Source organism: Mandrillus leucophaeus, unplaced genomic scaffold, assembly GCF_000951045.1.
Source record: "Mandrillus leucophaeus isolate KB7577 unplaced genomic scaffold, Mleu.le_1.0 Scaffold195, whole genome shotgun sequence".
Lineage (NCBI taxonomy): Eukaryota > Metazoa > Chordata > Mammalia > Primates > Cercopithecidae > Mandrillus > Mandrillus leucophaeus.
Window position 1 is genome coordinate 1,361,730 of NW_012101976.1, and position 10,556 is coordinate 1,372,285.

At 46.9% G+C, this 10,556-nt stretch overlaps 1 protein-coding gene across 1 annotated transcript in view; it reads left to right on the top strand.

Moving 5' to 3' along the window:
* The first annotated feature begins 8,363 nt into the window (after positions 1 to 8,363).
* The window catches only part of LOC105538597 (ectonucleotide pyrophosphatase/phosphodiesterase family member 7-like), a 60,612-nt gene continuing 58,419 nt past the window's right edge, over positions 8,364 to 10,556 (top strand). The window contains exons 1-2 of the mRNA XM_011978492.1: positions 8,364 to 8,414; positions 8,500 to 8,689. Coding sequence (XP_011833882.1) covers positions 8,364 to 8,414; positions 8,500 to 8,689 — 241 coding nt within the window. The remainder of the gene's footprint in view (positions 8,415 to 8,499; positions 8,690 to 10,556) is intronic.

The following is a 10,556-nucleotide window of genomic DNA, read 5'->3' on the forward strand; positions in this document are numbered from 1 at the left end:
CTGCCTCAGCCTCCCTAGTAACTGGGATTACAGGCATGTGCCACCATGCCTGGCTAATTTTGTATTTTTAGTAGAGATGAGGTTTCTCCATGTTGGTCAGACTGGTCTCCGACTCCTGACCTCAGGTGATCCGCCTGCCTCGGCCTCCCAAAGTGCTGGGATTATAGGCGTGAGACACCACACCCAGCCTGGATGAGGGTCTTTAGCAAAGATGGAAGTTTTGGTACCTTGCAATATAATCTCTTCATTTATGTCCTCCTGAAATCTTCATTAAAAGCACTCTTTTGTCAATGCTTCCAGGGTCGTACTTAGGGGGATTTAAAGGAGATGCGACGTGGCAGCCGTTGACTCAAGGGAGTATCATACTAGCTCACAGAGACCTGGGTACATGCTAACTGGACCAACTCCTCTGAGGATGTCATAGATCCTGGGAGGCCACTCTGATCCTGTCAACCTTGAGGCCAGGTGTGTCTTTGAAAAACATGGCTTGGCTTAACACCAGCACTTAATCTAACAACCACCATGAATTTTGCTGAAGTTAAGCTATACAAATACCTTTTCAGAAGATCTTTTTCATTCCAGATCCTTCTTAGAAATTCCTAAGGCTCAATGCTGTGTGGAAGATTCTAAGAAAGAAAATAGTTTCCGATCTTTGGGATTCCCCTGAGACGGTCCAATCCGTGAAAAGTTCATTGCCATTTCCCTCAAGGACAATGAGAACAGGAGTATTATCCGGATTGGATCCTGGGAATCGAGAAGCTTCAGCAGATGGGAAATGCACCCTCCACTGGCTCACATCCCTGTGGGCTATTTCAGTTACCTATTGCACCCTAAAATTAGAAACTTTAAACCACCACAATTCATTATTGCTCATGACCCTGTGAGTTGCATGGGGACTTCCAGGCTGGTTTAACCTGGGCTCATGTGTGTGGCTACCTGCAGCTGGAGGGCCAGCTGGGCGGAATGTCCAGGACGGCCTCACACATGTGCCTGGCAGTTGGTGTGGCTGTCAGCCAGGGAAGCTTGTTTTCCTCCATGTACCCCTTCGCCCTTCAGAGCCCCTCTTCAAATGGACCTTTAAGCAGGATAGCCAAGCCTTGCTTGGTCCCAGCATCCAAGAGGGCAAAAATATGGAAACTACGAGAGGGCTCTCAAGGTCTAAGACTATAAGCACCCCAAAAAGCTGAGGTCTCAGTTAATTCAGAAAGTTTATTTTGCCAAGGTTGAGGATGCACGCCCATGACACAGCTTCAGGAGGTCCTGACAACATCTGCCCAAGGTGGTCGGGACACAGCTTGGTTTTATACATTTTAGAGAGACCCGAGACATCAATCAATACGTGTAAGATGTACATTGGTTCAGTCTGGAAAGGCAGGACAACTCCAGGGGAAGGTGAGACAACTGGAAGCGAGGAGGGGACTTCCAGGTCAGAGGTAGATAAGAGACAAATGGTCGCATTCTTTCGCGTTTCTGATGAGCCTCTTCAAATGAGAAAATCAGATATGCATTTATCTCAGTGAGCAAAGGAGTGACTTTGCATAGAATGAGAGGCAGGTTTGCTCTAAGCAATTCCCAGCTTGACTTTTCCCTTTAGCTTAGCAATTTTTCTTTTTTTTTCTTTTGGTGACAGCGTCTCACTCTGTTGCCCAGGCTGGAGTGCAGTGGTGTGATCTCGGCTCACTGCAACCTCCAACTCCCGGGTTCAAGCAATTTTCCCTGCTTCAGCCTCCTGAGTAGCTGGGATTACAGGCGCCTGCCACCATGCCTGGCTAATTTCTGTATTTTTTAGTAGAGACAGGGTTTCATCATGTTGGCCAGGCTGGCCTTGAACTCCTGACCTCAGGTGATCTGCCTGCCTCAGTTTCCCAAAGTGCTGGGATTACAGGCATAAGCCACTGAGCCGGCCTAGCTTAGTGATCTTGGGGTCCCAAGGTTTATTTTCCTTTCACAGCTAGAAGTTGGTCACCATCACTTTGGCAGCACTCCACTGGGAAAAGCACGTCATAGGCAGCCCAGATTCATGGAGAGGAAAATAAACTCTACCTCTTAATGGAAAGCTTGGTTCGATTACACTGCACGAGCCTTTGCAAGATGTTGCACCCATCTTAGGAAACTGCTCCCCCTACCCCACACACACACACACATCTTTACACGCAACCGCCCCTTGAGGTGCATCTACTTCCAGGCAGAACCTAAACTTGACAGTACTTGAAGGAAGAAAAGTAGTGTCCTAAATGCCAGTTCTCTTCTTACTTAACTTCAGCCTCATTATAAGCAGATTCTAACAGAGTTTCTGTGTCTTGAGAAACATTGTCATTAATCTTTGGAATTTAAGAATTTGAATTCATAGCAGTAGCCTGTGCATAGGAAATATGTGTATGGTAGGTTTTTCCTTTCTGCTAAATCATGCTGAGGGAACCACAATGTAACTGTTTTTTTTGTTGTTGTTGTTGTTGTTTTTGAGACGCAGTCTCACTCTGTTGCCCAGTAGTGTGATCTCAGCTGACTGCAACCTCCATCTCCCAGGTTCAAGCAATTCTCCTGCCTCCGCCTCCTGAGTAGCTAGGATTACAGGCACGCACCACCATGCCCAGCTAATTTTTGTCTTTTTTTTAGTAGAGATGGGGTTCCACCACGTTGGTCAGGTTGTTCTTGAACTCCTGACCTCTGACCTGCCCACCTCAGCCTCCCAAAGTGCTGGGATTATAGGCATGAGCCACCAGCTCACAATGTAACTATATATTGAAAGGTTTTTTTGTTTTAGTAATTAACAGATTTAACAGAATGTATCTCCTAATCTGTTCCTTTCACTGCAGACATCTATTGCCTTTTCAGCCTAGCAGACCTACCCTCTGTGGAGAGTCATACTTCCTACGCCAGGCACGTGGCTCTCATGGGGGCTGCCATGTTCTCACATGACTCCACCACTCTGACCTCAGTTGATTGGACCAGGGATGAGCATCTGGCCTAAATTGGCCAATCAGAATTCTTCCCTTGAATATTGTTCCAAACTGGAACTAGACCAAGTTAATCATTCTCTGTGATGACAGGAACTGTGTGGAGTGAGAAATACAGGAGTTTTTGTGGCCACATTTCTCACCTTATGGAGAAAAGGCTTGAGTAAGAAGAAATTGAGTCAGTATGCAAAGCCAAAGAGAGAGATGGAGAGAGAGATCTGATAGTGTCTCCATCCAGAGATGGAGAAAGAGATCTTGTGGTAAGACCCTTGGTATTTATCATTGTAGTACATGCTTGCTACTACATACAACCAAGACTTTCACCTGAGGGCTTTCTCAAAGTCAGGCATGGAATATGTCAGAAAAGCCACAGAAGCTGGGCACAGTGGCTCACGCCTGTAATCCCAACACTTTGGGAGGCCACGGCAGGTGGATCACGAGGTCAGGAGTTCAAGACCAGCCTGACCAACATGGCAAAACCCCATCTCTACAAAAAATTTTAAAAAAATAGCTGGGCATGGTGGCGGGCACCTGTAATCCCAGCTACTCAGGAAGCTGAGGCAAGAGAATTGTTTGAACCTGGGAGGCAGAGGTTGCAGTGAGCTGAGATCGTGCCATTGCACTCCAGCCTGGGTAACAGAGCAAGACTATGTCTCATAAACAAGAAAAAGGAAAAAAAGCCATAGAGTTGATGCCCTGGGACCAGTCCTCAGCCAGTGATGAATGGGAGCCAGAGTATAAATGCTTCAATATCTTTGCCCCCTGGATGGAACAACTTTGAAATGTATTCCACATCATCTCCCAGAGGTCCCCAGTGGGGTCGAACCCTCGCTGCCTGGAGTGGTAATCCGCTCTTTGAAGCCCCTTCTGTGGCCTCCTGCCTTTTCATGTATCAGTTCCTCACTCCCCTATTGGTGTTCCCTGAAGTCATCTTCTAAACAAACCACTTGCAATCCTGTCCCTCTTTCAGGATGTGCTTGGGGCTGGGGTAGGGGAGTGCAGACCAAAACATGATCCCTTTTCCACTCCACACTAGTAAGATAAGTTTCTGTCACTGGCAACCAAGAGTTCTGACTATTACCTCCTTCTGAGATAATTTCTAAAATGTATTTGGGAATTTCCCCACCTCCACCCCACTGCCTACGTCATCAATATGTAGATTTCTTAACAAAGTTTAATGGCATTCTTTGATCAAGTTTCACAAAACACACTGCACTTTCATAAGGGCTCCCCGTGACTGACACATCAGCCATTCAAAAGAAGGGAAGTGTCAGAGATGGCTCTGCTAGACTCACGTATTCTTCGGTAGAATCTGGGTCAGGATGGCGTGGTTGAGAGATGCTTCTGGAGTTCTGGGACCCACAAGCCTGCGTGTCCCATTTTGGGGTATTAGGACAACTTGAAAACATAGTGGCAGGAGGAGGTTTCCTCCCTCCCCTGCAGTTCATCCTCCACGACACCCAAACTGCTCAATAGATAGTGGTTAAATGAATAATGGGGCCGGGCGCAATGGCTCACACCTGTAATCCCAGCGCTTTGGGAGGCCGAGGCAGGTGGATCACCTGAAGTCAGGAGTTCAAGACTAGCCTGACCAACATGGCAAAAACCCACCTCTACTAAAAATATAAAAATTAGCCAGGCGTGGTGGTGGGTGCCTGTAATCCCAGCTACTTGGGAGGCTGAGGCAGGAGACGCACTTGAACCTGGGAGGCAGAGGTTACAGTAAGCTGAGATAGCACCACTGTATTCCAGCCTGGGTGACAGAGCGAGACAAAGAAAGACGAAAGAAAGAAAGAAAAGAAAGAAAGAAACAAAGAAAAAATAATGGATTCCTTCCTTCCAAACTGCAACTCACCAAAAGAAGACCAAGACGCATCACAATATTCTGGCCATAATCACCACAGTGATGATAATGAATATAATCAACTCTCAAGCCAGCCCCTCCACTAAACCTGGCAGATCACATCTGGTGTTTCACTTTGGGGATGTTTTAGTGGTCATGGTAGAGTGTTGCCTGACTGCTTGCTTTTCTACTGTTTCAGGAATATAGAGATGTGTACGGATGACCCCTAAAGCAGCCTAACTGATTAGTATGCAATTCTCAAAGAGCCAAACTGTACCCCAAAAGCTACTGGAATAAAAAAAAAGAGTTTTAATTCTCAAAGAGACAAATTGGATAGTAAAAGCATTTATGTTCCCTTGGAGAATCTTCCCACCAAGGACTCAAAGTTGTCTCCAGACCAGGGGAAGACTGGGGCCTTGAACATTCCCAATTCTGGTATCACCTCCCATTCTCCTTTAGGTACAGTTTTCTCAGAGGAGCATACATTGTTCATTGCCACCAAGGGTATCCAAGGACACAAACTAAAGATAATAGTGCTTTATTGTCTCTCAGTCATCTGTCTCTCCCACATGCTGGAAGAAGAGCCAAGCCCAATTTATCCAATTACAAAATAGCAACATTGGCCTCATGAGATCAGATAACAAATTTCCAGTGGCAATCTATCTTCCTACCAAAAGTAACCAACATCTGTGGAGCACTTACCATGACTAAGGGTCAACAGAAGTACTTTATATGCTGCATGTGTCAGGATGGACTCGGTTATGCTGCAGTAACAAATTAACCCCAGAGTCTCAGCAGCTTAGCAACCCAAGTTGATTTCTTACATTCCATGTCACAGTGGATTGGCCGGGTATGGTGTGCTCCATATGGCCACTCAAAGACCTAGAATGATGGAAATTCTACCATCTTAATGCAAAGATTTTCCCATTACTGCACCAAGAGATGAGAGGAGGAGATAGTTATGCCCCAGCCCTCAAAAGCTGCAGACTACAGGTGATGTCAGTGACTTCCACTTACAGAGCATTGGACCCTGGCATGGATCCATCTAACTACTGGGGGTTTGCGGGATACGGGGGAGCACATGGGAATCCCATGAGCAGTAACCATTCCTGCCAGCATGCATTATTTCATCTGAACCTCATGACCCCATGGAATATATAACAGATGCTTGGAGAGTTATGGGACCCACCCCAAGGCATCATAGGTAATGAGTTGCAGAGCTGAGCTATGACCCTCGGCCTGCCAGGATTCAAAACACTATGCTGCATACTCATCACAAAATTCTATGAAATTCCCTCATACAGCAAAACACCACACCAAGTAAAAAGAAAGCCAAGTTGTGCAAATACAAAATAGAACTCCCCTGACACTTCACCTCCTCACCTGCCTGAACCCTACCGAAAGAATCAACCTACACAAATAACTGGAACGAAATTCTCGGGCAGTTTCCGCAGGGGAAATGGGGTTATCTCATCTGGTTCTCGTATCCGACCTTGTCAAGGCAAGACCTTCCCTAAACTTCACCTGAACACCTGGGCACACGGTCATGTGTTGCCGCTTCTTGTTACTGGAAATCCAATGATGACGTCTTTACACAATTTATAGGTCTTTCTATAAGTGCCAAGATAATGTCATCCCTGTACCTGCATATCGTTCAGAGGTAGGCAAGCTTCTATGTAAAGTGCTAGATTTTAAATATTATAAGCTTTGCAGGATACATCTGATCTCCATCTTCTTTTTTTTTTTTGTACAATTTTTTTTTCTTTTTAGATAGGGTCTAAAAAGAAAAAAAAAAATTTATCCATGCTGTGATATGGACGAATGTTCAAAACACATTCAGTGAAAGAAGCAGACATGAAAGGTCATATATTGTACGATTCCATTGATATGCAATGTTCAGACTAAGCCAATCCACAGAGATAGAAAGTAGATTAGAGGTTTCCAGGGGCTGCAGGAGGAGTATGCAGAGCGACTGCCCAATGGGTGTGAGGCTTCCAATTGAGGTGCTGAAAAAACTCTGAAACTAGGTAGTGATGATAATTGCACAACACGATAAATGTACGAAATGTCACTGAATTGTACACTTTCAGATGCACAAAATGGTAAATGTTGCATATATTATACCACGATTTTATTCATTTACTTTTAGAGATAGAGTCTCACTCCATCACCCAAGCTGCAGTGCAATGGCACAATCATAGCTCACTGCTGCGTTTACCGCCTGGGCTCAAGCAACCCTCCAACCTCAGTCTTCCAAATAGCTGGGACTACAGGTGAATGCCACCACGCCCAGCTTTTTAAATTTTTTTATAGAGATGCATTCTCACTATATTGCCCAGACTGGCCCAAACTCCTGGCTTCAAGCGATCCTCTCATTTCAGCCTCCCAAAGTGCTAGGATTACAGGTGTAAGCCAACACGCCAGTCAATTTTTAATTCCTATGCGAAATTTTCACCTAATAAATTCCGAGGATTAAAAAAATGTTGATCAACATGGAGATTAGAGGAAAAAATAACTTTAAACAGAGAAAAAAATTAAATGAGATGATGTGTATGTATACTGTGCCTGGCCTCATGGTCACTGAGTCCACTGCAGTGTTTTTTGTTTTTTTTTTTTTTTTGAGTCAGGGTCTCACTCTGTCACCCAGGCTGAATACAGTGGCATAGGCACGGCTTACTACAGCCTCAACCTCCTGGGCACAAGCGATCCTCCCACCTCAGCCTCTCAAGTAGCTGGGACTGCAGGTGCACACCACCACACCTAGCTATTTTTGTTGTATTTTTGGTAGTGACAGGGTCTCACCATGTTGCCCAGGCTGGTCTCGAACTCCTGGGCTCAAGCGATCCTCCCACCTCAGCTTCCCAAAGTGCTGGGATTACAGGTGTGAGCCACCATGCCCACCCTGTTGTAGCTATTTTAATAGTACTGGTGTACAATAATTTGCTCTCCCTATAAAAACAGGACACACTAAGCCAAGGAAAGCACCAATCTAGTTTGTTCTCCCCAGATCTTCGCAATGTTGGAATTAGTATAAGAGTCCAAAATATTTCACATGGTTTGGCCTTTTTTTTTTTTTTGGAGATGGAGTCTTGCTGTGTCATCCAGGCTGGAGTGCAATGGTATAATCTGGGCTCACTGCAACCTCCACCTCCCAGGTTCAAGCAATTCTCGTGCTTCAGCCTCCCAAGTAGCTGGGGTTTCAGGCATGAACCATCATGCTCAGCTACTTTTTGTATTTTTAGTAGAGATGGGGGTTTCACTATGTTGACCAAGCTGGTCTCGAACTCCTGACCTCAAATGATCCACCCGCCTTGGCCTCCCAAAGTGCTGGGATTATAGGCATGAGCCAACATGCCTGGCTGGTTTGATTTTTTATTGTGGTGAAATACATACAAAAGCTATCGTTTTAACCATTTTCAAGGGAACAATTCAGTTAAGTGCATCCACCACGTTGTACATCCATGTCCCCCATCTATCTCCAGAACGCTTTTATCCTGCAAATATGCAGCACCTTGCTGCACTCCCGGTTTTTTGTCCCACAACAGAGCTGGGCTGAATTATCAATGTGGACTTTGTTCGACAACAGGCTAAAGAGGGAGAAGCCTATGAACCCTGTGAGGAGTGCATGACAGGTGCTCGCAGGATGAGAGGGCTCAGGGTCCTCCAGCCACTGCTGCTGCTGGTTGTCCTGCTGGGCAGCCACCCCGTACCGGGGAGGAAGAGCACTCACAGCTGCTGCTGATCTCCTTCAGTGGCTTCCGCTGGGACTACGACCAGGATGTGAACACCCCTAACCTGGACTGTCTGACCCAGGAGGGTGTCAAGACCAAGTACCTCATGCTGCCCTTTGTCACAGTGACCTCCCCATCCCACTTCACCGCCATCCCACGTAAGCGCCACTCTGCCCATTTCACCCGATGCCCATCAAAGTCCCAGTGCCCGTCATTCCCTGGGATAAGAAGCAGAGCTTGGTCAGCCCTAGGGAGGCTGAGGCGGCTCCTGCACCCCATGGCCATGCCGCAGGAGCAGCACCAGGTCCGAATACACTGAGGTGTGGGGATGCAGGGGTGCAGGGATGCAGGGCCGTCACTTGGGCCTCAAGTCCCAGCCTGCAGACAGGACCAGGACCAGGGATGCAGCCACCTGAGGGTCTCCCTACTCCCAGGCCCTTCCCCACCAGGACCAGTGGTCTTCTGTAAAAGTAAGTAATTAAAAGAATGTGACTTTTTTGTGTGTGTGTGTGACGGGGTCTCACTCTGTTGCCCAGGCTGTAGCTCAGTGGCATAATCACAGCTCAGTGGGGTCTCAAACTCCTGGTCTCAAGCAGTCCTCCCTACCTAAGCCTCCCCAGTAGTTGGGGATACAGACAAGCCACCATGCCTAATTTTCTCAGTTTTTTAGACATTGGGGAGGGGGTGTCTCACGATGTTGCCCAGGCTAGTTTTGAACTCCTGGCCTCAAGTGATCATCCCGCCTCAGCCTCCCAAAGTGCTGAGATTAGAGACATGAGCTACTGTGCCTGGCCTGATCTTTTTTTAAAAAGTAAATAAGGCCAGGCATGGTGGCTTACCCCTGTAATCTCAGCACTTTGGGAAGTCAAGGCGGATGGATCACCTGAGGTCAGGAGTTCAAGACCAGCCTGGCCAACATGGTGAAATGTCATCTCTCCTAAAAATACAAAAATAAGCCAGGTGGGGTCGCAGACGCCTATAACCCCAGTTACTCGGGAGTCTGAGACAGGAGAATCTCTTGAACCCAGGAGGCAGAAGTTGAAGTGAACCAAGATTATGCCATTGCACTCCAGTTTGGGCAACAGAGCAAGATTCCGTCTCAAAAATAATAAAAATAAAAAGGTAAATAATTAAAATCACTTTTAAATAATTGTATAAAAATAATAAAACATTGACATTTACAGAGCTCAGTGAGATGAGGTGACTCATACTCTCCAATGGCGTCCTGGTTCTCTTACATGAGAATTCAAATGTCTTTCTGTGGCCCAGAAGATTCCACGCAGCCTGGCCCCTGGCCCATCTGCTGCCAGCCTCTCTCAACTCTCTCCCTCTCCTTCACTTCCCTCCAGATCAGAAAGGCCTTTTGCCTGTGCCTTCTGCCCTGCTCCCTCCAGCCCCAGGGTCCTGGCCTGTGCTAGTCCAGTCCCTCCAGCTCACCAGGAGCATGCAGTCCAGTGGAGGAGACAGACACCAGACACCCAAACAGGCACATACATCCCATGACAACTTGGGAGGCACCAAGGAGGAAAAGGAGTTTTCCAGGCATAGACTACAGGGGTAAACTGGCTTCAAACTAGAGAGGGAGACAGGGGCTCTCTGAGCATGGGGCAGCTGAGCTGAAAGAGATCTCAGAGGACCAGAGCGAGGAAAACTGTTCCAGGCAGAGGGAACAGCAATTGTGAGGTCTCTGAGACAAAAACCTGCTCATTTCAGAATCCCAGTGGCCACTAAAATAGAGGGACTCCAACCCAAAAAGGAGGGAGAGGGGGCTGCTGGGAAGCAAGGGACTCTGTGTAAGAATCAGAATAGCCTCCATTCCTCAAACACAGGCATAGTGCCAGCACTGTGTGAAGTCCTTCACTTTCATGATCTCTGATACACGGAGATAGCAAAGTCAGTGTCCCATTCTACAGATCGGAAAACTAAGGTTCAGAGATGCTGAACAGGCTGGGTGCAGTGGCTCACGCCTATAATCCCAGCACTTTGGGAGGCCGAGGTGGGCAGATCACCTGAGGTCAGGAGTTC